This window comes from Camarhynchus parvulus, chromosome 9 (genome assembly GCF_901933205.1).
Source record: "Camarhynchus parvulus chromosome 9, STF_HiC, whole genome shotgun sequence".
Classification (NCBI taxonomy): domain Eukaryota; kingdom Metazoa; phylum Chordata; class Aves; order Passeriformes; family Thraupidae; genus Camarhynchus; species Camarhynchus parvulus.
In genome coordinates, this window is record NC_044579.1 from 11,012,268 (window position 1) to 11,039,758 (window position 27,491).

The 27,491-nt window shown below is 45.3% G+C and overlaps 1 protein-coding gene across 1 annotated transcript in view; it reads left to right on the top strand.

The window, feature by feature from the left end:
• Nucleotides 1-26,208, top strand: part of CCDC50 (coiled-coil domain containing 50) — a 42,606-nt gene extending 16,398 nt beyond the window's left edge. The window contains exons 2-11 of the mRNA XM_030954292.1: nucleotides 1,541-1,603; nucleotides 2,930-3,059; nucleotides 7,579-7,669; nucleotides 10,307-10,415; nucleotides 15,909-16,015; nucleotides 16,606-16,650; nucleotides 17,004-17,108; nucleotides 18,025-18,104; nucleotides 19,098-19,189; nucleotides 20,185-26,208. Of these exons, the coding sequence (XP_030810152.1) occupies nucleotides 1,541-1,603; nucleotides 2,930-3,059; nucleotides 7,579-7,669; nucleotides 10,307-10,415; nucleotides 15,909-16,015; nucleotides 16,606-16,650; nucleotides 17,004-17,108; nucleotides 18,025-18,104; nucleotides 19,098-19,189; nucleotides 20,185-20,204 (842 nt within the window). The 3' untranslated portion in view covers nucleotides 20,205-26,208. The remainder of the gene's footprint in view (nucleotides 1-1,540; nucleotides 1,604-2,929; nucleotides 3,060-7,578; nucleotides 7,670-10,306; nucleotides 10,416-15,908; nucleotides 16,016-16,605; nucleotides 16,651-17,003; nucleotides 17,109-18,024; nucleotides 18,105-19,097; nucleotides 19,190-20,184) is intronic.
• Nucleotides 26,209-27,491: the final 1,283 nt, after the last annotated feature.

Here is a 27,491-nt window from a genome sequence, read left to right on the forward strand (position 1 = left end):
CTCTTCCAGATATTTGGTGAGGATACCTGGGTGTGGAGTAATGTCTTGATGCTTCTCTAGTGGAGCATGTGCATCTGTGAGAAAAGGGAAGGCTTGTGGGATCATGGCTTAGGAAATGCAGCTACTTCCTCATTTCCTTTGTGGCATTGGAAATGTTTTATCTTTTCTGACTCTGAACCCTTTCACAAACAGGATCCTCATAAATTCCCCTTGTACTTTTGATGCATTCTGGGGGTTTTGGGGTTATTTTCAGTTTATCTTTTAGGCTGTACCTGTGCTCTGCTAAAGAGAAATCTTGGTCTTCCCCAGAGGTTTTGCCAGCGGAGTGCAGCAGGAGTTTGTACTTCCTCTGTGGCTTCAGAAGCACCTTGTAGTTCTCAGCTTTGTGATGTGTTTCAAGTGGGAGATAATTCCCCTCTGTGGGTGCTGTTAAGCTTCTTAGCTTGTCACATTGAGGGAAAAATAAATGACAGACCTCTCTAATGTATATTTTTTGATGCCACTGCCTAAAACTCCCCTCAAAGCAGGCAGAAACCCCAGGTCTGGCAGATCTGTGAAAAAGGGCCCCATTCTGCAGTCTGGGGGGACAGGTCACTGTCTGTCTTTGGTTCACAGAGAAGCTGATGTGAACCTGCCACCAAAAGGCTGAGCATGATGCTTTGTGTCTGTTCCTGTCCCAGTATGTATGTGGCTTCTGTTTTGTTGCCCTACTGCCTATCATAACAAGTTAAAAATATACTCTGGTGTTTATCTACAGTGTAGGTAGAGCATTCCTTTGAAAGTTCAAGTGGGAAAGTGATAGGCATTGAAAAAAATCTGCTGCTTTTAAACTAGTGCCAAAGGGAGTTAATCTGTTTCCCATTTCACTTGTCTCAAGGTCATTTTCAGCATCTTTTGAAGAAGCTGTAGTTATCCCTGCCCTTAATGCTGTGACTGATCCCATATCTGGGTTCTAGGTGCAAATCCAGCATCTGCCTTTAGACAGTCAGTGAAGCTTACAAGAAACACCTGAAAATGATACCTGAGCTGGTAGAAATGCCTTGAGAGAAATGCAGAGAGAGCCATGGAGCTCAGTCTGCTCAGCTTTGGAGAGGTGCCAGTGTGCACCTACCCTTTGTGCCATGAAAATACTATTCTCAGACTCTTTAACCTGGCACAGAAAGTCACAGTAAAAACAAATGCTTGCCCTTGGTTTTAGCTGAATGCAGTCAGTGTGGGCATTGGTAAAGATATATAATATATATTCTGTTTGCATGGAATGCAGGGGTTTGTGCATAAGGTCTGATCCAGTGCTAGCATGGACTATTCTGTTCTTGAAGTGGAGGTTGAGGGGAGAGTGAAGAAGGCATTTTATGCCAACAAGGACAAAGAAATAAACACACACAAAAATAGACATGATGATAGGAGGGGGGGAAAAACCACAATTCCAGACCTTGGCTAGTAGAAACTGTCAGAAGTTCATATGCTCCCTTGACTGCCATAGCTTGTTTGTTTTTGGTTTTTCTGGTGCTAATTCTCTTTACTTTGTTTCCCTCTTCAGTGTGTCGAGACTTCGCTATTCTGGAAGATCATACCTTGGCCCATAATTTACAGGAACAAGAGAGTAAGTAGCAACAATCTTCAGAGCAAACTGAAGCAAGCTTGTCCCAGCAGATATCTGGCTTTATTTGATTTTGCTAAGAAAAATGCTTCCTGCTTTTATTTAATTTTTTTCCTTTTAATGGAATATAGTTTATTATTGCTGTCTTTGCTATCCTGTAACACTACACTTCACTCTGCTCTAGCTCACATTGTACCCCAGAGATAGTTGCATTTTATATTTCAATTTTGAGCTGTCTTTTAGAGTTGAGCTTGTTTATGCCGTTTATGATAAAATTGCATGTAGGAGTGCACTTGGGGTTTTGTTGCTGTGCAAGGTTTTTAGAAATGACTAGCAATTTTGGAAGCTTCAAGTTTTATAGTCTGACCTAAAGTACAACCAGAAGAGGTCTGTTTGTTTACTTATTTCAGAATTACCAGTGTCTGCGTTTTGAAAAGAGCCTTCCTTTTCAGACATTTTGAGGTAGGGCAGCTGTACACTAGAAGAGTTTATAAAGGAGGAAAAAAAGAACAGCCAGAAACTTCAGAGTGACTGGTGCTTTTTTTTTTAATGATTTTTTTTACATGCTTATCTGTTAGTTTGGGTATGTTTATGTTGTAGTTTCAGGTGTGGTGGCCTCTCTAATCAGCTTCTCATGGATTGGTATCTGCCAGTACCAGGTGCTAATGCCATTCCTGCTGCTCCACCAAGGGTGCAGCTGCTCATGCCCTTGGCGCTGGAACCTGAGACCATTGAATTAAAGAGGACTCTGGGCTGCAGCTCATGTAGCCATTTTTTCTGGCAGGCAATATCCATGTATGGTAAAGGACTCGCTGGAGCACTAAGTTGCTCTGTTGCTAAATATAAAGGTAGGGAGATTTTTGGAACTGATTCTGCTGAGAGTGAGAGGAGTTTTCTTCTGTAGAGGTTATTGAAAACAAATCAGAAAAGTATCCATAATAAGTGGTTTAGGTTCAGCTCATCCTCACTGGCCTCTGGTGGTCCCTCCCAGACCCACTTCATTTGTCTGTGGTGATTTTCTGTGGTCAGAGAATGAAATTCAAAGCCTAAAAACCATTCCCTATAAACCTGGATGTGTTTAAGATACGCAGAACTTGTTTTGGTATCAGACCCGTATACAGCCCCCTCAGTGCTGAAAAGAGGCAATCTCAAGCTGCTAGCATAATTTCAGTTCAGGACTTTCCCACCTTTAGAGAGATTGCTTGGTGTTTCCCTGCCAAGATCTGTCTTCCTTTCTGGGCTGGAATCTCCCTCCCACTTGGTTTATCTTGTTCACTCAGTGAAGTTCTGCAGCCTGATTTGAGGGTTCTTGTCTGTGTTTATTTCCAGTTGAGCATCACTTGGCCACAAATGTTCAGCGTAATCGCCTGGTGCAACATGACTTGCAGATGGCCAAGCAACTGCAAGAGGAGGAGGATAAGAAAGCCCGTGCTCAAATCCAGAAACACCAAAAAGACTTGTGAGTTTGTGCTGGAGATCTTGGAATGGGAATGCTAGTCCCATTTGGTCAGAGCACTAATATCAGCTGCTTTGAGCTGACAGTGTGGGGGGTTCATAAGCCTTTTGCTGTTGTTTCTTTTTTTCTTTGGCTGTCTACTGCTGTAGAAGTAGTGATACCAGGCTCTGGCATAGAGGAATGAGAGCAGTGTGGGAGCAGGTGGTCTTGGAGCTCATCCTGCCTTAGATACTGTTGCCTGGCCATGGGAAGGAGCCTTCCTTCCTAATTCTACTGCTTGTTGTGAAAATGGGCTAACTTGCCACTTGTGTCGACCTTGTCCCTGGCTGAAGTTTGAGAGTGAAGGAACTGTGCCACAGAAATACCCAGTGCTACAGGGACTCTCATGTGGAAATTGCAGATATTGGTGTGTTTGCCTTGTGCCTGGTGAATGCTTTTGAGGAGCTGGGTGTGATGTTTTTTGTGTCCTGCTGCACTGACAGCCCCTGTGTGTGCTTGCAGCTATTTATTCAGCGTGAAGTGACCTGGGAAGGAAATTGCTGCTCCAGGGTGGCTCAGTGGGGATGGATGTTGGGGGACAGGCCTTCTCTTGCAGTCACTGACTTCTGCAGTAACTGTGGGAGGATATTTAATGACTGATCCAGTTTGCTCTGCAGGTTTTCTCAGTCCCCACATGCCACATCATAACCCTGTGGTCTGTGGTTTGGCTCTCTGTGTGCCGTGACTCTCAGCTGTGGAGCTGGTTTAGAAGTGAAACATGGCAGCACAGGGCAAAACAAACTGTGCTTTCCAGTCCAGAGTGGACTTGCAGAGCCCTGGATGGTTCATGGGACAGGGCTCAGCCAGATCCCACTCATGAGAGGTGGGTGGATGGGGGTCCCTGCAAATACAAGGTCTGCAAGGCAGGATGCATCTCCCCGCAGCTGCGCTGCCTCCTGACTGTTGTTGAGTTCTGGAATGCCACCCACCAGTGCAGTTGGTGGTGGATCACAGAGCCTGGATGGCTCATCTGACAGGACCAGTGACAGAGCAGAAGAGCTCTGTGTTGCAGATGTGGGAGATGCAGGACTGGCTTCAAAGCAGCAGCTCATGAAAGCTTTGAAGCTGGGGCATGACAGATCAGCCACTGTTTTCAATGTTCTCTGTGTGTGTTTCATTTCAAATGAAACAGCACACTGGGACAGACCTTGTGTACATATGTATCTCTCAAGTCTGCTTTTTTTTCAATAGTTTTATTTCTTTATTACCAATTAGAGATGTGAGTGAGTAAATGACAACATAAAAATTGATTTTGTATGGCAGACATGATTCTTCTTTGTTACTTGCTGGGAGCTGCAAACAATTTTCTTGTTGTAGGACTCTGTAAAATGGGATTTACGAACTTTGTGAGCCAAAGCACAGGCAGAACTGCTGATGTAAAACGTTATGTCAGCAGCAGTTCTGCTTCTGAGAGCAGGAGCTCTTCTGCAAGAATAGTAAAAGAAGCTGGAGGCATCCTTTCGTAATTGGATCTTTCTTCCTTAATTCTTTGTACATTCCCACAGTCTCTTCCTTGTCCAAGAGTAGCATGTTCTGGCAACAAAATAATCCCTGTTGTTGTTGCTTTCTGTGTCATGAAGGACAGTTTGATGCTACAAGGTGATGGGAGGAGTAAGGGGGCAGAACTAAGGGGTCTTTAGAAACAGGAATCAAAAAAGCTCTTCAAATCTATTGGCTTTCTCCTCTCTTTCAAATCCTAATTTCTCTCAGAAAGACTTTGTGAAGATAAATGAGAGAACAGAAACATCTCTTTTTAAGAATTCAGGGAAGCATCAAACCTGATTTTCATGCTTCTTTAAAAGCATCTCTCACATCTAGCTGAGCAGCCTGCAGACTGCTAAGCATAGTAGCAAGATTACTAAAATAAAATAGTGTGAAAATATGTTCTTCCCCTGTTTTGCTCCCAGTGCTGTGAAAGTTCTGTTGCACTGATGTGAACAGTTCCTTTGAACAGTTCCCTTAAACAGTCCCTTTTTTTCTCCTCATCTGGCAACAACTAGTATCTGCAGTCACTGTGAATGGGAGGGAGGTTTCTGATCACACAAACTTTTAGGTTTTATTCTCTTTTTTGTAAACTGATGTAGAATTTTCCCGACTTTCTTAACACTCCTGGTTGCCCAGGAGTGAAGGACACACGAGTGGGATGTTCAGGAATGGTGATGTTTATGTTGCTCTGGCTGATTTCTGGGGTCTGATTGGCACTTGAGCTCACATTAAGGAAACTGAAGGGCAAGAAGGTCTGTCAAAGCTCTTGAACCTATTTTCTTCTGCTCACAAAGTTAATACATTAGTTTATGTTGACTAAGTAACCAAGTCTCAGTATTTAATTACTGCTGAGCAATAAACCTCCAAATCTAATCCTCTATAACTGTTGTTCTTAGGAATTGATGTGGTGTATTCCAGGATGTGTCATTAGAAAGAAGAAAATGCTTTTGTGTTTGCAATACTTCTGGTGTTCCTTGCTGGTAACGGAGCAATGACCTCGTTGCCTTGGCTCTGAAAGATGATTAGTTGTTTTTCTGTCCCGTTTGTTTTCAATAGGATGTATTTTAAGCATTTAGCAAGTCAGTTTGTGCTGATGAACTTGGCACCTTAGCTCTGCTCACAGGTGCCAGGGGAACTGGAGACGTGCAATGCCTTGATGTGTCTGACCTTTCTAACTTATTTTCTACCTACTTTCATGTCCTCAGAGCCTGGGGTTGTAAAGGATCCACTACCAGGCTCACTGACAGCCTGCTCCCTAGGATTTGCTTATTCAGATAGTGTTTTCCTGGGAGCTGTGGTTCTCTGCTGGTGCTAGGTTTGCCAAAGTCTCTTTTTAAAAAGCAAGTTCAAGAGCTAGATTTGCTGCTGTGTGAACTCTTGTGGCTTTGAACAGATCTGTCCCCAGAGTCAAATGAAACACACACAGGCACATGCAAAAATTGTCAGGTTTTATTACCTGGAAGAAAGAAACTTGTGTCCTGAACTGTTTGACCTATTGATAACTCCAGTCCAGAGGTCTGCTCCCAAGGAGCTGTTGACAGAAATCTTTTTTTCCTTCCTTCCGTGCATACCTTTTTGTTGCCTATGACAAATGAGTTGTTTCTTAGTGACATCTGTCCTCTAAAACCCTGTTGTTGCAATGTTCTTCCTCTCCACCCTTGCCACATATCCACCCCTCCTGCTTCTCTCCTTCTTTACTTTCTGTAAAAGAAGGTTCTGTTGTGCCACTGGCTGCTCCAGCCATGCCACATTTCTTGTTTTTGCGACAAAACGTGCTTGTCTGCACTTGAGTGTTTTAACTTCCTCTTCTCATGTCCTAGATTCTCTCCCAGTCCTTTGCCTCCAGATTCACTAGGTCATTTATGCCCAGATTCTTGCTCAAACCTAGAGCTAGTTGCTCCAGCCCACATAGCACAGCTTTGATATAGCTCAGTCTGCTTCAGTTATTTGCTTGTCTTCCACTCTTGGTAGTGTTTTAATCACCTATTTGATCATGGTCAGTGTATTCTTCAAAAGATTGTATTCTAATATGGCAGGCTCTGCTTGTTGCTGCTGACGCTGTTCTTCTCCTATGCCTTGCCTCTCAGTAGTTGCAGTTGTGGGGATTGACTTTCCTGACATGTTTAGAGCTGGTCTTTAGCTCAATCTCAACAGTGCTGAAAGAGAGAACTTTTCGTTTTTCTTTTCAGATCCCCCCAGCCCATTTTTGAATTGCCCTGAGGAATCCTTGGCCATTGTTCCAGCCTGTTTTGCTGGATATCAGAGCATGCTGCTGAATGTGGCACTGTTCTTGCAGATGCTTTTCAGCCTTCCTGGTCTGTCTGCACAGCCAGACTTCTCATATTTCAATTGCTCTGGTCTCTCCCAGTCCCCAGTTAATGCAGTCTTGTGTTCCTCCATCCACACTGGCACTGTGGCCGTGTCTTCTTGCCCCTTGTTTTGACACATGTTGCTCCCTTGCCTCTGGGCACTGGTCCTGCTTTTGTATCTTGTCCCACTTGGTGGCATTTCTCATTCATTCCTGGACTGCCACCTCCAGCCTCCACTTGGCTTATGTACCATATTCCTGCACTTTATTCTCCTTGGCTTACATGTGAAAGCCACTTCCCAGAAGTGCCTGCATTAACCATACCCCTGAACCACTCCTTAGATACCACATGGACAAAACCACAGCAGAATTAGGCTGTTTGCAGTCTCCTGAGCACTACCTTGGCCTGTCCTATTTTGTGGTACTTATCTCCTTTCTTAGCAATCTGCCCATGAATCTCTTTTACATTTTAGTCCATGGATGTTTTGGGAAGCATTTTCTAAATTTGGCCACCAGTAAGTACAGGGAGTCCTGGTCCCTGGTGAGGATTCATAGCTCTGCACTAACATTGAGTAATAATTCTTTTGTGTAAATTGGGTGGATTTTTTTTTAGCTCTTTTATCCCTTTCTCCAGGCTGACTGATGCCTGTGACTGCAGCTGCCTATAATCCCTGTCTCCTTGCCTTCTAGGGAACGCCAGGACTGCGAGATTGCTCAGGAAATCCAAGTGAAGCTCGCGTTTGAAGCGGAGGAGCGCCGCAGGCAAGAGGAAAAAGACGAGGTAACCTTTAAAGCTGCAGGGATGGATGGCAGGGCTATTTGTAGCAGCCTTTTCAGGGCAGACATTTCTTGGCCAGTAGCCACAGGAGTTGGCTTGCATGGTGGCAGTCCTTGTCATGACAGAGCTCTGTATGCACAGAGATTTTGGGGAGTCCTGTTACAGGAATAAGATACAGTCATAGTCCTCACACTCATGGGTCATAAGGGTTGTTGATGCCAGTGGCCTTGCTAATGAAGAGGTCAAGTAATAGGTAAGTCTTGCTGAGGTGTTTATTGCCCTGTTGTAGGAAGTTGTAATTGTTTATACACTCTTGAGACCTGCTTGCTTTCTCAAATGCAAGAAGACAGGTACTGCTCTTGGGAGGATCCTGGGCCATTATTTCTTCGTTTTTAGTGTGAAGATTTCAGTGGGACTGTTGGCCCAGCCATCTGTTTCTGGCTTCTTCATTTTTTCAATTTAGTATTTCTCAGCCTGAACACCCTGTTACAGTTTCTTGCTGTAAGGAATCTGTAAGCAGATTCCTTTGTGACTTCAGAATGTTTCTCTGCTCCTTTTGCTTGAGAGTGGGTGATGTGGTTTGTTCATAGTGTACAAAGGGTTTTGCTTATTGGTCACCTCAGTGGATCGGCCTGTCAGATTGAGTTTTCAAGAAACCCACAGAGCAGAGGAACACCTGGGAGAACCTGGAGTTTCAGATGGTTTTCTGAGAAGCCTGTGCTGTCTCGAGATGTTCAACAGGCACCTGGTGGCATTCTCTGTATTGGGAAGAGCTTGAACACAAGGCTGTATTTCCTGGGAGAGCCTGAAATAAGAATCTGCCCTTACCTGGCAGATGCATTAGGTTTTTTTGCAAGACTTCATTTTCTTCTTCTACCACCATTAATTCCAAGCAAGTACTGAAAGGCTGCCCAGACAGATGGGAAGGGCTTGGCTTCCCAGAGGAGCTTGTGCTAACGGAGTGGGAGGAACTTTGGCTATAGGATTTCTGCTTAAAAGGTAGTGATCTGTCATATTTTTATCAGGAAGGTGAAGGAGATGCAAAACTAATGTTGACTTGTGGAATTGCACCTTTCCTTCCTGCTTTATATAGAGAACTGCAGGGATGTCAGCAGTCTGACCACAGGTCCTTGCAGCCTGTCAAACCTGCCTGCTGACCATCTTGTGCATTGGGAGCAGGCTCCAGCTGACTGTGCCTTAAAGCAAGGAGAAGTCATAAATATTCTCTCTCTTCCTGCTGGTACATGGGAAGTTCCCAAGTGTGTCTGAAATGTAGCTGAGGACTGAGGCAGATCCTTTCTGGAGTGCAGGTATTTTAAATGAAGCACTAAGCCTGCCTGCCCTGCCTGCTGATGAATCCTGTTTGTAAGAAGTGGTTTGTGTGGATTTGCAAGTCCTGAGCTGTCTCAGTCCTGGAGATAATGTGCTTTAGCTCATATATTTATAGACTTACAGTACTTGCTAGAAAGGTTAACCTTGTCAGGGAAGGAGTTTGTGGAGGTTTAGTTTTTTGGGTTGTTTTTTTTTTTTTCCTGAAAGAGCCTGTGGCATCCCGAGATTTTCCACAGAGCTGGTTTCAGAGCAGATCTTACCTGAATCCTGAAATAATAGTTTGTACTTGAGCAGCCATCCAATGTCCTCCAGTGCTGGCTTGGCTCTGGAGGGTGTTGACTCTTAGTTTGCATTTCAGCCATGCCTTTCCTGCCTGCAGTGTCCACTTTACATGCATGGCTCTGTAAAGGTCCTGAGGATTAGGAAGGCTTAAATGAATAGCATCCCGAGAGGCAGCATGACCTGCTGGTATCTCCCAGCTTTGCTCCCTAGCTCCAGCCTGGCTTCACTGACTCACAAGCTCGTGGGCCTCAGAGGAGCAAGCCCCAGGGAGCTGTTTGTGGTTCCTAGGCCTTGTTGACCCATTAGTCATCTGGAAGGAAAACCAATTAGGAAAATGGAGTGCTCTTCTCTTTGGCATATCTACCAAAACTGTGACAGGAGACAAATGGCTGCAGTCCCCACTGTGCTCCTGCCTTGTGCCTAGTTTGCTCTTCCTAATGCCCTTTCGATTTTCTTTTCCTTCAAGTCTTTGTCTGTCAAACTGATGCATTTCCCTGCCTGGCATCCTGTAGTCCCTGCAAATTACAGCCAGTGTGAAGAGAGTTCATGGTTTACAGTCAGAAGTGCCTTTAGCTGGACAGTCTTTGCCTCTGTGCTTTTCTTTCCCTGGTAGAGTGCAGGGAGGAGATCCAGCCCACTCCCATTACTGGCTGTGCACTTCTGTGACTTCCTAGTCCTTGTGGAAAGCCTGAGGTTGCACATGCAGTCTCTTCTGCCCTGCTGTGACCATTAGGGCTTAGCAGGTTTGTGTGCAGGAGAGGCAGGAACCTGGGAGTTTGCCATGGTGTTGGAGTATCAGTACTGGGCTGAGTTGACTACTGGTTGCTGACATGGTCCCTTGTGTCACCCATTAATTTGAAAGCCTCGTCCAGTCCGGGGGTTGAATTTGAGTAACTGTTGTTGTGTCTGAAAAGTTAATTTTTTTTTTTGGTAAGGATTTTAATAATTGAATAAATACTTTGATCAAAAGGATCTGGAGATACTTTGTAGTGGTGATTTAATGTCTGTTTTCTTCCATCTCTGCAGGATATTGCCCGTCTCCTACAACAGCAGGAAGAAAAAAAGCACAAGAAGCACTACCCAGAGTCCCAGGGACACACAGGCTATGAAGAGAGCTATTATGCACAAAATGGAGGTATGTTTCTGCAAGATAAAAGGTCAGGATCATGGCAGTGTAGGTGAACCTGGTGGTCTGAGAGCTCTTTATCCCTCACACTCAACTTTATGCTACAGTCCTGCATTTAGCACTGTAGCATTACATCAGTTCTTGGGGTCAGAATCAGATTATTTTATAATCAGGAAGTATTTAGTAAGAAAAAAAAAGGAGAGAAGGCAATTTAATAGTTTTTATTGTCCTTGAAGGTGGCCTAAATGACAGGGATAGGTAATGTGGTTTGTGTATGTGCAAGTACAGCCACACATGCATGTTTTAGAAGTGCTTGTGGAAGAAGACAGTGGCTGATAAGGTAGTTACTGCTGTGTGACACCAAGGGTGTGGGGGAGAAATGCTGGTGAAATTCCAATGCTTGCATTTGAAGAGAGACAGTTCCATGTGCTTATTTGTGATGCTGGCACGGCTACGTGAAGGAATAAATGCTGGTTCATGGAGATGTTTCAAAAATAGCTCCTTGCAGGTATGTATCCAAGCTGTAAAATTAGCACAACTGCCTTGAATGACTTACTGAAGAACAAGGTCATCTCTACAGAATGTCTCTGCTGTAATTATCATCTGGGACTGTACAGTGTGGAAATGATTTGATCCACGGCGCTCTATTGCTTCCTTTTGGTCAGCTTCTGTGATTGAATACAGACCTTCTTTAAACTGGGAGGAGAGAATCAGGGTGTATTTAATTATGGAGCAATCTGGGGATGGCTTTGCTATGTGCTGGTGGTGGTTCCTGTGTTCTTTCTTCAAAAATGTGGTGGGGAAGATGGGTTGCTTTGAATTAACAGATTGTGAAGATGAAGATCAAACCTCATTTCTCATTTTAACATCAATGCCATTGGCGGTTTAAAGTCCTTTATTTGAACTTACTCAAAGTATTTTAGTTTCAATTTGGAAGAAGTTCAAAGATAGCCAAGAGAGTACAAAGCACAAAGTTCAAAAGTGCAAAACAGTAACCAAGTGGAAACTTCATGATCACAAGTCCTTCTACATGTACAAAGCTGGGAAAAATTGATCTTGGAGTCCTACAGCCAAGCCACTCTTCAGATTTTCAGAATTAAATGGGAGAAGTCTGAAAAAATACAACATAGGCAAAAGTGTGCATGCAGAGATTGTAGGACAGAATGGACTTCTGTAACCAATCAGCTGACAAAGCCTGTGACTTCCTGAAGTAAGACTGTGGTTTGGACTTGGAGGGTAGGATACCTTGTGGGTCTGTTTTCTTCCTGCAATAATCCATAATTTTGAATGTGAGGCAGGAGGTGTTTGCCTGACCAGTCATAGCAGTGCTGCTCTTGATCTGTGCTCCTTAAAGCTATAAAGTACTGGAGTGGATTTTGTGCCTGGATCATCTAGCTTGTTGTTCTGGGAACTCTTAATTACTTGAGCACCATTTGATTAGGCTTCAGCAGCCTTGGTTTGTATTGTCCTCATTAGTTGTGAATTGAAACAAATAAAAAGCCCTTGCTTTGTTTAAGATTTTTTTTTTGTTTTGGTGGGGGTGGAGTGTGTTTGGCTTTTTTTTTTATTGTTTGAGACTGAGGTAAAATTTATCCACATCCAGGAGGAATGTGGATTAGGCCTATTGCTCCAAAGCAACCTGAGCTCTTTAAAAGTGGAAAAATAAACACGAGAAAAGGCAGAGTTCCTCCCAGCAGTGCCTGTGCCATGAAAAACATTTTTGTATTCACTCAGTCACTTGCTGCTTCAGAGAGTAACACCAGGGTCTGTGGGGTGTTTACATGGCCCCCATGGAAGGTGCCACAGGAACCAGCACCTGTTGATGAATTAATCATTCTGAGATACTCCAAAAGCAAATTATCTGCTTGGGTTGTTTGGCATGGTTGTGTTACCTGCAGCAATCCTTTCCCAGCACAGCCAGGCTTTGTTCTTTTGTGTTTTCCTGCTCTCTGCTGTTGTATTTATTGAGCTTTCCTCAATGACAAAATTGAATTAATTTTTTCACCCTTGTGACTGTTGTTCAAAAACTGACTCTTGCTTTCAGGCTCTGGTCTCTGTTGTTCAGTAAGTCACTTGGATTGTTTGATTGGGTATTTGTTTTCTGTAAATCATATGTATGATCTAAAACTGAACAGAAAAATTCCAACCAGTTAGAGTGACCACAGCAGTTCCTGGACTTTTAAAAGTTACAGTTCTTGGACTTTTAAAAATACACCTGTCCTGGATAAAAGTCACACAGACTTGTTTTGAAGGTGGATTTTCTGTAGGCTCTATTTTTGCTGGCTCTGAAAAAGTTTTTTCTGAATAGAATGACTCGAAGGGAACATTCAGTTTTGGTGTGAGGTTTATTTTTCTCCTTTTGAAATCTAGATAGATTGTAAGTGAGACAGAGCTCTTCATTAAAACAGAATGCAATTCATGTGCAGTGAAATCTATTTTAAATATTTTGAGATACTGTAAAACAAACTCTGGACAGTTGAGGAAAGTCTGCTGTTGCAGGGTTTTTCTGGTGGGGAGTTGTGTGTGTAGTTCTGTTTCAAATCAATCTCTGCTTCAAGGCATTTTTTTTCATTTTGTAAAGCTGCTGTAGAGAGATAATAGTTCACTCAGTGCAATGATTTTTCTTAGCAAATAGGTTAGTTGAAAAAATAAATCAATTAGTAGATTGTTTGCAGGCAGATTGCTGCATCCTCATAGCTGTTTCAGGTTTATTACTGAAACTAAAAGCAGAGAAAAATTCTGTCTGCTTTCTGGAAAGCACAGAGGAAACAATCCCACTAAAATGCCAAGTAAGCAGCTTTTCTAGCTACAATGCTGAGGTCAGGAGCCTGGGTTTTCTGAAGTCTTAATCTGCCCTAAAATTTCTGTCCATAACTGCCTTCTCATTCAGAGCTGAAACCTCTTTTTGGACAATTAATAAGTGCAGGCCCTGAGACTTGTGGGTCTGCAAAAGAAACGTGACAGTCTGTGGTGGAGGGTGTTGGATGCTGCAGCTATCCTGTTCTTGCTTTTGAAGGAAAAGAAATCCTATCCTGCCTGTTTATTTCTTTTCTGCTTTGTGTGGGTCTTTCTCCCCAGTTAGGTTTTTTCTTAGGAAAAACCTTGTCCCTGAAGCCAGGGCAAGCTCTCCTGTGCTTATAAACCAAGATCCAACTTGACCACTCTGCTTGGCCCCTCCTGGCCTTATGCCCCTCATTGTCTCCCAACTTTTCCTGCATCTTGTGCCCTTCTTTGCAAATCTTTCTCAGGTGGTTTCAGGATCCTGCAGCAGTGATGTGTCATCAAGAGATGAGCTGCTCTCTTGGCAGTTTTCCAGCCCCAGTGGCATCATTAAAAGTCATTTGTCTCTGTATTGACTTGTCCTTGTCTAGGAAGTGCTCAGACACTTTTGGGTTGGACCTGTGCTTTCTGCTCCAACCTTGTTGCCTCCTGTGCTGCCCTGCTAGCAAGGCTGCCACTTCACTGTGTCCTCTCTTGTATCCTGGCAGCCTGTCCCTGTTATTACTCTTTCTTTCATCATGCTTTGCCTGCATTTTCAGCACCTTGTATCAAGCTCCTTCCTCTCCCTGCTGTGAGTCTGACTTTGAACCTCCATTAACCCCTGCACCACTAACCCCCTCCTTGTTTGTCCCCCCATTGCTCAGAGCAGCCCTGGGGTGATCCCAGAGAGCAGATTTCTGAACCTCCCAGAGCACACAGTCATGGCAGGGGCAGGCACCAGCAGAGAGAACACCGAGGACCCCCGTCACCTTTGGCCAGCCGTGCCCCCACACATGGGCACTCCAGCTCAGAGGGCTGTGGAAGGTCTCCTCAGCTGAGAGAGGCCAGAAATGGCCATCAGCTGGAGCAGAAGACAACCAGCCAGGGAAGATCCAGGAGACATCTCAGCCTTGACCTGGAAAGAGAGACTGAGCACCGTGCCTATGATCACAGCAATAGCTGGGAGCTGCAGGACAGGAGGACAGCTGGCAGGGAGAAGGAGAGGAGACTTCTCAGTCCAGACCTGTACTTGGAACATGGACTCACAGAGGAAGCACGGCACAGCAGAAAGCCACCAAAGCAAGACAGAGAAAAGCACCTTCCCCTCCTTGAGATGGAACTGGAGGCAGAGCAGGAGACCTGGCATCGGGGTGGCAGACAGCACCCTGAGAAACACAGATCTCACCACCAGGGCCACTCGTCACACAGGATGGCATGTGATGAGAAGCTCTATGATGCTGAATCTAGAGATGACCATAGGAGGGGTGAGGCAAGAGCCTACAAAAGGGCAGGACACAGGAGACACTCCCCCTCCCCTCATGCTGTGAGCCAGGGGAAGGTTGGAGACTGCCAGCGAGACCCAGGTAACCGAGTGATGGGGAAGGCGTGTGTATGTGTGGGGATGGACCTTTGCGTGCCCCATACTGGTGTCTGAGATATGTTTGGCTTCCTTGAAGATGCTTCTCTCCAGTATCTCCCTGCAACATGTACACAGGGAATCTTGCCCGGGTTTCTTCCTGATTTAGCAGGATTCTTCTTATCCATTAATGTTCTTGCTCTATATCCTGATGTTCCATGGCATTGGAGAGGATAAGTAAGAAGGTATTGTTGGAGGTGGTGCCCTTGGTGTCCTTTCATTTAAGAAAACAAATTTCTTCCCCTCACTAAAAAAAACCACCACACCATCCCAAAGAAAGACCCCCCAGAAAACTCCAACCACCACCCAGCTTTTGTTTTTGAGATACATTTTTGTGCAGTGGCCTCCTTGTACAGGAGAAAAAAAGGGAACAAAAAAGTTCAGTAGTGGCACTGGGCCTCCAACTGGGTTCTATTTGCAAGATTCTTGCCAAATTATGTGCGAGTGGAATTTTCTGGGAAATGTGTACCTGTGTAGTTCTTGCTCAACAAGCACTTGGCTTTAAAGATCCAGACTCGTCTTTCTACTTTTAAAGACACTGGGACAGTTATTCTTCTTCCTCATGGTACAAACACTTTCCTTAGAGAAATAGAAGGTTTAGCTTTGAAATAACAGAACTCTATACTCAAAACAAGAACTGAACATTATATGAACTTAAAAATGCTTCCTTTTCTGTTTTCTCATTGAATTGTAAAATTCATGGGTCATCCCAAGGAAGAAATTGTCTGAAAACTCATGTGAGGCTGTCCTGGGTAACCCTTGCAGCCCATGGTGCTACAGCAGTGTGTTCGGTCTCTGCTGTGCTCATTTCAAATGTTGGGCTGCTCTCTGCTGCCCAGTTTTGCCACTGTATCTGTATCAATGCAGAGTGACAAATTATAATTCTTTTGCCAGCACTGCTGTCACCAAAGACTACTTTAAGGGACATGGCCTGTTCTGCCCTGGAGTTGCATTTGTTATCTGAGACAGGGTGTGGCAGGTACACTGTGATGATCTCTGGTTCTCTTGAGTGGGGGGGTTTGCAGGTGGCTGAGGAGATGGTGGGGATTTCCTTACCAAAGGATTTGGAGAATGGTTGAGTTGATTGTTTTCTCTCAATTCTGTAGGCACTAATTTGAGGGGGAGGACACAAGCCATGTACGATGGGCCCCGGATGGAACAGGAGCTGTCTGATGCAGAGATTGCTCGGAAGCTGCAGGAGGAAGAGCTGCTGGTAAGTAGAGAGGGTGCATTGCTCAACTCAAAGGAACTAAGGCAACCAGCACAGACAACCTTACTTTGTAAACCTTTAATATATAAGTGACTGTAAGACCTAAGGTCTTGCTCCTGTGCATTCTGCTAATTACCTTTGTCTTCCATACACACAAATATGGAGTGACAGCTGGCTTCCAACTAATAAGCCCTATCTTTTGAAATAAACACCCAAAAATTATAGTACTGAAGCAAAGTGATATTAAATGAATGTTTCCAGGCAGGTGAAGATGGCATGTAGTCAATGTAAGCAGCTCAGAAGGAGACAGGCCATTGCCCATCTTTGAGAGCAAAGGCAGCAGAGTGGGAAAAGCATTGTGGTGTGGCCAGGCAGATACATGAGGGCAAAATTCAGCTGAAAAGCTGAAAGGGCAGATAGGAGTTGGGTTGTGAGGTAAGTATTGGGGTAGCTAAGTATATTTGGAGAGGAGGATGGTGTATTTGTATGGGCACATACTTGCCCTGCCCAGTATTTTGATGAATATGATTAATTCAGAGATGGTAATTTTTTGTCTCTGTTTTTCCTTCCCCACTTCCCCTCCCCCCCTCCAGGCTAATGAAGCAGATCAGAAGGCAGCTCAAGTAGCCCAAGATGAGGTGAGCAACACGTCAGATAGTTGTGGAATTCCTTTGCTTGCAGAAGCTGCTAAACAGCCCTTGTTTTCTCTGACCCTCTAGTTGTTAATTTCTCTCCTCGCAGGGGAAGCCTGGGGCTCCGGTAGGATTTTCTCCCAGATGGGTTTTGTGTATGGGCTGGCCAAGCAGAGAGTTGGACATGCTGCATGCTGGCAGTCTTAATTTTGCCCTGTCCCTTGATTTCTGCTCATAAATGGATGAAGTCCTGGATTTGCACCCTTCCCATTCAGCAGCTGTCCATGGAAAAGGGTTTGAATTTCTCAAACCCACAAGAGCAGTAAAATTGTCTGACAGAGTCTGTGTTTCCCTTCTAGGAAATTGCTCGTCTCTTGATGGCTGAGGAGAAGAAGGCTTTAAGGAAAGAGAAAGAAAGAGAAAAGTCTTCCTTTGAAAAGAGGAGGCATGATCAAGATTGGAAGGTATGCCAGGCTTCAGGAGGCACCACAGATAAGGTGCTATAACATTTTTCCTATTTTCAGTGGGATGTGAGTGTATGGTGAGAGCAAAAGGTGGTGATGCATCTGAAGGATCTTGCTGTCTGTTACTCAGCTGCTTCCCTAGCCTTTTGGAGCCACCTCCCTGCTTAGATGCTTTTGGCTTCAGCTTCAAGCAAGGTAGTCCTTGGGGCTCTGGCCTTGGAGGATGGCACTGGATGTCACAGCACCTTGTGGCCTCCCTGAAGCACTGTCAGTCCCTGGTGCAGGACCTTCCCTTTGCTGAAATCCTGACTGTAGCATTAAAAGCAGTAATCGGTTCTGTTTGTGTAAGGGCGATGCAGCTGCTTCAGTTGTCACTCTGCCTCATAACTGGCTCTGTAATGAAAGTCCCGAGTCTGTCATGCCTGGTTTTGGTAGGAGTAACACCAGAGAGACTTGGCTGGCCAGCATGGAAGGAGATAGGAAACAGATTTTTATGGTCAGCCCTGCTAAGATGCTAAAGGGGGATGTGGTGTTAATCTTGGGGCCAGATGGTGGCAGCTCTGGTGTTTTCAGCCTCTTTCCTGAGTTTCAGTGGTTGCAGAAGCACAGCTCCTGCAGCTGGTCCTTCCTGCTCAGCGCAGCCTTGTGCACTGTCATTACACCCAGACTGTGTTCAGCCCCAGCTTCAGAACTGTCCCTTACTGCTGTCACGTTTTAGCGCAGAAATTGAGTTTGGCTCAGCAAGGCTGGGTTTTTACTGAAAACGAGTCCTGATGCTGCTATTTGCATGTCTGGCTGTAGTTAATTTTTGTGTAAACCAAGCACAAAAGGGCTGCATGGAATTGTGGCAGTCCCAGTGTCCTGGCTGGTGTCTAGCAAGGCACACAGATGAGCTAATTTCCCTTCTTCCCATCAGCCTGATGCAGGCGAGTCCACGCGCTCAAGGTCAAGAGAAGGGCCCGAAACTCAGCGACACAGAAGTGACAGGCCTTCAAGGTGAGCTTGAACTGGCTGGCAAGAATGGGGAATGCAGTTGGGAAGCCGCTGAGGAGCTGAGTCCTAGGGAGGAGTGTGGGATGACCAGCCTGACCCACACAGAAGGGACTCGGTGGAGAGCAGGGTGATGGAGGGCACAGAGCTCATGAGGTGTTGGTGACTTGCGTCACTCACTGTGCTCGTGGCACTTGTCCATCTTGGTCCTCATGCCCAGTGCTGACAGAGATTGATGAGCTTGTGCAGTGACATTTGTTAAATGGCAGAGAAACACTGAGAGGGTTAAACAGCTTCGAGGGATGTGAAACTAAATGTCATTTCTGGGCAGGAAGGAGTAATCACCATGCATTTGCACAGCTGCTCCTTTGGTCCTTGCTCCCAGTTGAGCTCTGTGCACAGCTCCCATGCTGCATTTGAACACCACCCAGCAAGCAAAAGCACTGTGCTTTGGGGTGTCTCATCCCAAACTGGGAACATGCTGTAGCCCAGTGCTGCTTCTGAATCCCTTGATACTCTGGCTCAATGCTCTTCATGAGGTGAAGGACCCTGAAAGTGACCCCAGTGGCTTTGACTTCCATTCCAGAAATGAACCTAGAAATTCTTGTCGAACTTGCAAAAAGAAACAACAAATGGAGGTGCACATGGAGATTGAGAGAGATCATATTTAAATACTCTGGGGGTAAAACTGTGCAAGCATTAACCACTTTAAAATGCTGCCCTTTTGAGTGAAGTTTGCAGTAAACTTCATAATGGAAACTATTTCCTGATAACTGAAACCATTATTAAATGAAAGAGGTCCATGACAAGCTGCTTTTCTCACTGCAGAAACAGTAATGGGCTGTGCTCAGAGGAGCTGTTCTGCAGGTGGAAGGTTTGGGCCAGGCAAGGTTTGCATCAAACTGACAATAGCAGGCCAGACAGCTGAGATGTTGCTCTTGCTGCACTGTTGTGACTTTGAGTTCTTCCCCAACACTCCTTTGACACTGTGCTTGGCAGGTCACAGCCTCTCCTCGATGAACACTCTCGGTATTACACGAGCCAGCCCAGCCCCTTGCGCCACCACCCCAGACCTGAGCACTCTCCTAAAGGTAGGATCGACCCCAGGGCTGCCCAGCACTTGGGTTATTGTCAGCTCTTTTCCTAACACAAGGAGCCTGCAGGGGACAGAGTGATGGAAAGTGATGCAAATAAAGAAGGGGAATAATGCCCCAGCAGGCAAGTGATGCTGGGCAGTGTTTGAGTTGGACTTGCTGAGCACGTTGCAGGCTGTGAGACTAAAAAACTGGATTGGTTTGCCTGGAATTTGTCAAGGTGCTGTCTGTATGTCTTCTGTGATCTCTTAATGATGAATGACTGTAAATCCAAGTAGCAAATGACAAAGAAATGTCATGAAGACAACATTATGATGGATTTTAGGTGACTCACTATTCTCAAACAATCCAATACAAGACAGAACCTCACCTGTCTGGTGAGCAGATGGGATGATCAGAAACTTGTCCTGAGAGCAGGCTGGTTTTATTCCTGTAGCACCTCAGCACTGCTTTGTTGGTTTGTTTGCTGAAATCACTTGGCACAGAGTAGTGTGGGTAGGGTTGCCCCTGCAGTTGTTTAAAATCTGAATGCCCATTGTCTGAGTTATCTGTAGAGCCTGTGGGGAAGGAAGGGGGCAGTCTGAGTTTAACTCAATCTCAGATTTCTTCCAGCTCCAATAGTGAGACTTAAATGTGGATGCTTTCCTTTCCAAAATTTAGTTTGGTAAACTTGGGTTGTATCTTCATCAAGCAAGCTGGAAAGTTAATGGCACTTTATAGGGTCTGTTTGCTTTAGTGAGACTGTGCAATGGGGCTGCAGCACCATTCACACCCAGAAGAAATGCATATGTCTGCCTGTCTCATGGATCTGTGCTTCCTTTTGCTTGGAGTCATGTAACACATAGCTCCCATTTTGGCCTTTGACTTGACTAGTACCCTAGAAGTCAGACAGACAGACAAGAGGGCAGGCCAGGTAAAATACGACTGCAGGCAGTAATTTTTGCATCAGGATTTAGCCTCACAGACTGTTTCCTTTCTGTTTTGTGTTCCAGGTTCCCGTAGGAAGCAGTAAACTGTGCTAGCCTTTGCTTTGGTACTGACTCTTCTGTAGCAAACGTTACTGGAATTGCCAGGCAACTTTCTCCATCCCTGACCTGATGGGAGGCCCACCCTCCACTCCCAGGATCATCTCTTTAAGTGTCGTCATATTAAGGAAAATTGTTTGTTTCAATTTCTTATTCATCTGTGATGACTTGAGCAGTGCAGTATAATCTAGCTGCCACTGAGCTGTGCCAATCAACCAGCTGGCTCAACAGCTCCCTCATACATTCTTTTGAGGCTTTCTTTTTATTTTTAGGTTTGGCTGGAGCTCTGATGAATAGGACAACTTGAGATGTGTGTACAATGGAGGAAAATTGAAGAAATTAGTTGGGTTATGGCAATGCAGCAGAACACCAGAAGTACAAGTCCTTTTTACATTAGGATAACTTAGCAAAGAGAGCTATAAGAGGAATTTGGTTTCTTCCTGTGTTGGATAGGACAGCTGAGCCAACCTGACAGTCATATGAGCTTGCAGGAAGGAGAGAGCGTTGTCAAACATATACCAGCAAAAGCCAAATCCTGAAACTGGTGAGGCAGAAATGGCCTATGAAACAGAATTTTTTAACTGCTGTATTTCTTTCTAGGGTTTCCAACATTCTGAATAGAGAATATATATAGGCATTTAGCTCTAGGATATAGGATAGAACAGTTAAAAGGAAAGACAATTCCAACTGAAGTTAGACCTTGCGTGCATGACTTAGGATTTGCCAGGGAGTTCAAGAAGCTGTGAACTGTGGTTTGGGAAAACTCATACAAACAGATCTATGTGTCTGAAGGGACCTCTGTGGTCACCCACTTTGAGCTTCAGTGTGGTAGAAGCCAAGGAATTTCATTAAAGCCAAGTCAGATCTGCTGTAACTCTTAGCTCAGTTGCTGATGCACTTGAGTAACTTGTTTCTGAACTTGGATATGTCTTGTAAACATGGGGCTGATGGAGTGAGGGCCATATGGGCACTGAGCATGCAAATCTACAGTTACAGGCAACCTCAGCCAGACATGGAGTGCTGATCAATCCACACGATGTCTGTGCTGACTGCTTTTCCTCTCCACTACTCCATCCAGCACCCCAGGCAAGCTCCAGTCAGGAATAAAAAATCATTGCTCTCTAGGGCACAGCAGGGTCTGCAGGTTTGTTGTCTGTATATATTTTCCCATGCAGTGATTCCATCCTGGCTTGCTTTCCCTCCACTCTTTGAAAATAATTTTTCTCTTGCACAAAAAAGTAGCCTTTTCCCATGGCTTCCTCTCATTTAAATTCCTTAGTCTTTTTAATATTTTTTGCCATTATTTTCAGGTGTATTTTTAAACTACAAAGCTGAACATCTGGACACTGTCTTGGAGGGTGTTGAGCCAGGGCAGGCTGACTATCCATGGGCCAGCCCAGTTCATGGCAGAGAGCTTGGCTGCCTTGCCCCTGCAGCCCAGCCTTAGTGCCAGCACCAAGTCTGTCTCACCACTCTCTCTGTTGGCTCTGGCAGCTGCAGTCCTGCCTCTGGCTCTGCAGAGGAGGGGAGACACCTGTGTCTAGGGCAGGAAACATGGGCTTGTCCTCACCACTGATCTGCCTGGGAAAGGGGCCTTGGCAGCTCTCTGGAGCTTTGTGGGGAGAGCACCTCTAGGAAATAGGAAGAGAGCGTGGCTGTCTGCGGTTCCTCTAGTGCACAGCTCAAGCTCCAAGACAGCTGTAAGGCTTCAACCTTGGTTCTTCTTGGTTAGGATAATTACTGGGCCAGATCTCTGGGAAGACAGGGCAACTCCTTTTTCACATAAGTTGCAGGGGCAGGTTTAATACCACATAATAAGGCCATGTATTGCCTTGACCAGTAATTCAAAGACTTGCATCTCCTACTCCCACTGGCCCATTGGCAGCAGTTCAGTACCTGTGAAGAACCACATAACCTGGAGCAATGGATCTCTGCTCCAGGGATATCCTAACCAAAAACCTTGCCATGGAGGACTTCGTGTATGGGCAGAATCCTGCTACCTGCATACCCTTGCTTCCAGACTGTGGCTTACCTGCCTGCACGGGCTCCCAAGTGACTTGCAAGGTCTTGCTTGCTGCTGCTTCTCAGGAAATATCCCAGTCAGCAGCTAGATTTTACTGTCCTTGCCTTGTTCCCACTTCTCATTCTGTCTCTGTCCATTCAGAAGTGTCCATGTTGTTTAAAAGGTTTCAGAAAAAACCAACATAGATGCTATTTTTTCTTTCTTATTTGATAACTTGGCCCAGTGTGGCAACCTCATCTACCGAGGTTTTATTTTGTATGGATTTATTTTTGTATTTCATGTAACAGTCAAAATTTCTACTGCTGAAAATACCTTTTTTTTTTTTTTTCCTGTGGGCTTTTTCCTTCCATTGCCATCAGAGTAATTATTGTGAAATGGATGCCTGGTGGGTTTGTAAGAATTAATACTTCCTACAAACACCCTAGTCCAGGCGCTGCTGCTTGTACCACCTGGTGCACTTGTGAAAACTGGATGGAGAAAAGTCCTGCCAAATCAGAAAGAGGTTGAGCTTTGTACTGGCTTTGCTTGCGGAAAACTGGTGATTCTCTGCAGAAGGCATGGGGAAATCACCAGCTAGGAATTCAGCCCTCCATGGGCCTCTGTGTCTGGCTGTGATGGACTTTCTTGCACTGCAGTTGGCTGGTGTAGCTATTGTCTTAACCAACCTCGTCAGAGAAGTCATGAGCCCTCTGACATTCGAAGAACCTGTTGATTCAAGAGGGATGCTTGGGAGTATCCAAGTTGTTGGTATCAATGGTAGTGAGTAGGAATGTGAGGGAAAACTCTGGTAGAATTAGTTTGGAAGCTGGGTAGTCTGAAGAACACCTCAGTGCCTCCTCTGTGGAGCTGTAAGCTCTCCTTAGTGGCCAGTCAAGATCTCTGGCCAAGACACCAAGAGATAAGAGCCCAAGAGAAGGATCCCAGGAGCAGTTGCTGCTTTCTTGGATGCCTTTGGGGGGTGCTGAATGCTTTATGGGCTGTTTTGCTCTGTATCCTCCCTTAGTCCTCATCCTTTTTTCTTTCTGCCTACCTTTATTTATTTGCTGTTCTTGTAAGTGTTTCTCCTGTTTTATTACTCCATGGTCCTTGTGAAAAGGAGGTTCCTAAGGCTTTGCTAGAAAAGAGAGAGAAATGCTAGGAATGGCAGCTGAGGAAAGCAGGTAGTAAACGGGATAAGAACAGAGCAGTTGTTCATCTTATGCATGTTGGGGTCTTCATGCAGCCATGCAGGTTAGAGACCTCCTGAGGCAGACATTGCAACTGGACTTGCATCTTTAGTGGCCACTTTTGGAAAGGGATTCCATGGTCCCACTGAAGTCAACAAGAGCTGAGATTATGGATGAACAAAGAGCCACTTTCCTTGGGGCTCAACAGCCACACTTCTGCTGAGAGTCAAGAAGATGCAGTTTGTGTAGGTGAGATGCAAAGTCAGCACCTTGGACGTGTGTTCCTGGAAAGAGGCACAATGAAACTGATCTTTTAAAAAAACACTCAGCAATATTTCTTTTCTATGACAGAAAAATGTTTAAGTATCTTGGGTTTTTTACTTGTTTACTCTTGTCGAGTTTCAGTAGCTTTGCCTATGGGTTTGCTCTGGATTTAGTAGCATGTTGGAGCCCTTGCTGGGAGCCCTGCCCAGGTTGTTTGGGTCCTGCATCCCTTTCTGATTCTGTGCATTAACAAGGCATCCAGCACCATGTGGAAAATTCACCTCCTTGAAATCCTGGCACTTCCTGACCTTCCTAGCAAGCTCATCTCAGCAGCAAGAGTTCTCCCCACCTCCTCACCTCCATCCAAAGCACAATGGTCTGCAGAAGAGAGGTCGGGTGACCTGGTGGGATCGTGCCTTACACGCAGGGATATTCGATGTCTTCAGCAGGCTGACCTGAGTCACCTTGCTATGAAACTCTGTCTTAATGGGGACTGTGCAGCTTCCTGCAGCAAGAAGCAGTTCTCGTCACAGGGAGAGATCCAACAGGTTGATTTCATCTTTTTTTAAAGAACTTCATGGGTTTGAACTTGGTGGGGTGAGGAAATATCAGCTGTTAAGGGATAGATGAATTCTCATCATTGAATTTCTCCTCTTGGGGAAGAAGGATAGAAGTTACAGATGCTGCAGTCTGCTTCTCTCTCTATAAAAGGGATCTTGTATGTACAGTATTTTTATATCTCTGCATTCCCATCTATCAGGATTTGAATCAGGATTGGTAACATTCTCTACTTATGGAAAAAAATGGGTTGTTATTTTTACAGTGCTAGATGTCTGTTTGTTAATTTTGTGCCAAATTACAGCCACTGTTACATTCTAGTGTTTTCATTCAGTTTATTGCTGTTCATCAATGTGTATATTATATATTTTTATTATCAATGTTTTTATTTTAATTCATATTATCCTGTATGCAAACTAACTGTGGATTGCTAATTTATATATGTATAAAGGGGAGCACTTGGAGACAGTGTGAGGATTCCCCTGCTTAGTTTACACTCTTGTAATTGAGCACAGCCAGTCCATGAAACTCACTGTTTCCTTCAGAGAGCAATCTCCTGTGTGTTTGCAGGTGGCTCCTTCTGTCCCTCCTGGCAGCACTGGCACTGCAGGGCTGTGTGGGATGCAGTAGGAACTGAGGCAGAGCTCCCAGCACAGCCTGATGGGTGCCTGAGCTCAGGGCTGCCCTGTGCATGGCAGGAATGCCCTGCAGGGTGGTGGTGGCTGAGTTTTGCTCTTTATCTGTCCCCAGCCAATGCACACTTGGTTTTGCCCCACTCTCCCAAGGTGTTCAGGGCTTAGTTTTGCAGTGTCTTTGGGAGGTGGCTATGGGACATATCCCTTGCATGGAGCACACCATGGGTAGCTTGTCTTCTTTTTGTTGCAGAGGACAGGCACAAACCTGCAGAGATCCCAGTTTGCTGCACTCCAGCACATTTGTGGCTGTGCAGCACTGCTGGGGAGGGACTGGCTGTGCTGCACACAGGTGCCACTTGGACTGCCCTGCCCAGGACAGGCGGTGGGACATGGGTTTCATGTTCAGGAGGTGCCCAAGCCTCAGTTCCTGGGCTGGAGATACTATCTGCCACCTCCTCCCCATCAGTAGCACAGGGCAAGGCCTAGCTGGGCAGTTGGGCTCTTCAGGAGAGTCCCAGAGAGGACAGTGGCACACACAAATGAGTATTTTCTACTTCATGGGAAACAAGTTCCACTGTATCAGTGTTCACTCTAAGTAGACTCCATGGTCTGTCTCCAGCTGCATCTGTGCACTGCAATATAGTTAATTGCCTCAGATAAATAACTGCAGTTGTCTCATTTAGCTCTTCAGGGTAAACTTTCAGCCTGTTGAATCTAAATATTAGCCATGCAATGAGGTGGATTAGTCAGAAGGCTTAAATTCCTCAGAGCTGCAAGTGTATCCTGCATTGTAACAGCTAATCCTTAAATATGAATTGCACACTGACAATAATCTGTCTATGCAAGCCTATTCTTGGTTTTATTTTGACTGTTCACTCTATAATTTTACCAGGTTTGGCATAGGACTTCTGAATGGCATTTAACCAAAGTATCATGTCTGTGTGTGTGTGTGTATAGCATGTTTTGCTTCATACTCCTGAATTGTCATAGAATGTAAAGGGAACATTGCCTTGCCCCATTTTGTTCAATAAATCACTGTATTTTGTTATTCACCAATTCCTTCTGTCCCTCTGTGTGCTTTTCTGGAAACCTGAGTGGGTTACACAGAAGCAGGGGAAAATAAGACTTTGTTCCACCCTTTGTTCCTGAAACCTAGCTGCTTCTACCAACAGTTATGTTCTTCCACTGTAATAGATGTAGCAAACAAACAAATTTGTATTTAATTTGATTATTTTGTTGACAGACAGATGGAAAAAAGGCTATGTAATATCTTGGAAAAGATCTGGACTGTTTCATTTCCTGAGACTGTGATACTGAAAAATAAAGCAGTATGATTATTTGCAAGGATGGCATGCTCTTTCTTATTTCATTAACATAACTTTTAAGTTTGCAAAAAGCCTGCTTGAAGATTCCCTCAAACAACAGGTCCCTACAGTGGTGGGACAGAATGTAAGAAGGAAGAATGGCAAATGCCCTGGGACTGACTGCTGTCTTCAAAGGCATCAGCTGAGGATGCAGCCACATGCAGCTCAAACGTGAGCAGACCTGATCCCACTGTCATGTCAAAACTCACTTGGTGACTGAGCATTCTGACATAGAGAGGAGGTTACGCAATATAAATTCCAGATCTTGCATCTGGTCTGTAAACCTTTCTTAAATGCTTATTTACTCATTTCTCTCTGCTTGCCAAGACTAAGCCCTGCACAGGGGAGCAGAGAGCCCTTTGGCACCCCAGCACAGGGTGCACCAGGCTTTCCCTCTATGGGTCAGGGCCTTGGGCTGCACAAGTGAGTGCTCTGATTCCAACAGAGTTCACTTTGGGGCTGGACCTGTGTCACAGCACCGCCCCAGTGCCTCCAAGTGCCTCAATGTCATCTTTACCTTCCACCAGCTGCATCTCAGAGTCCCTTGGGTATTACCAGTGAGTGGAAGTAGGAGTCAGCAAAACACACATGGCTGGCAGGGGAAGAGCCTGGTTGTAAAAACAGGGCTTTTGGGAGTGCCAAGAGCTCTGCCAACTTACAACCCATTGCAGCCTCTTGTCTGCAGTGACTGGGTCAGCTTGTTTTCTCTGAAAGGCTTCTTTCATGCCAGGCTTGGCACTTGTTGAAGCACTAGGCTGTGGTGGGAGCAGGGCCAGCTGGAGCCCTGAGAAACATCTTCCACCTGGTGCAGTGATGTGCACATGGAACTGGGCGTGGGGACCACAAAAAGAACACTGAAGAGCCCCTGGGGACTTTTTTCTGTACCAGAAAACTTTGGTTTCTGAGTTTTCAGGTTGCATGCAGCTCCCAGGCTGTGGTTGTGCCATGATGGGTGGATCCAGTTTGCCACTGGTGATGGATCATGGTTTCCCATGTATCCTCCATCTGTGAAAAAAGTTAAGCCAGTGGAGATTGCTGAAAGTCAGCATGGCTGGGTGCCCAGCAGCCTGGCTGCCCCTTTGGCTGCTTCACACTGCCCTGCAAGGGGGGAGCTGCAGGTGGCAGCTGCAGCCTCCTGCCTGTGTGCATGGCCAGGCCCTCATCTCCCACCCAGCTCCATGCTGGTAGGGGTTCCCTACCTGGAACCCATGCTCCTTTGGTTCAGCAGGCAAATCACAGCTGCAGAGACCCAGAACATAAACCA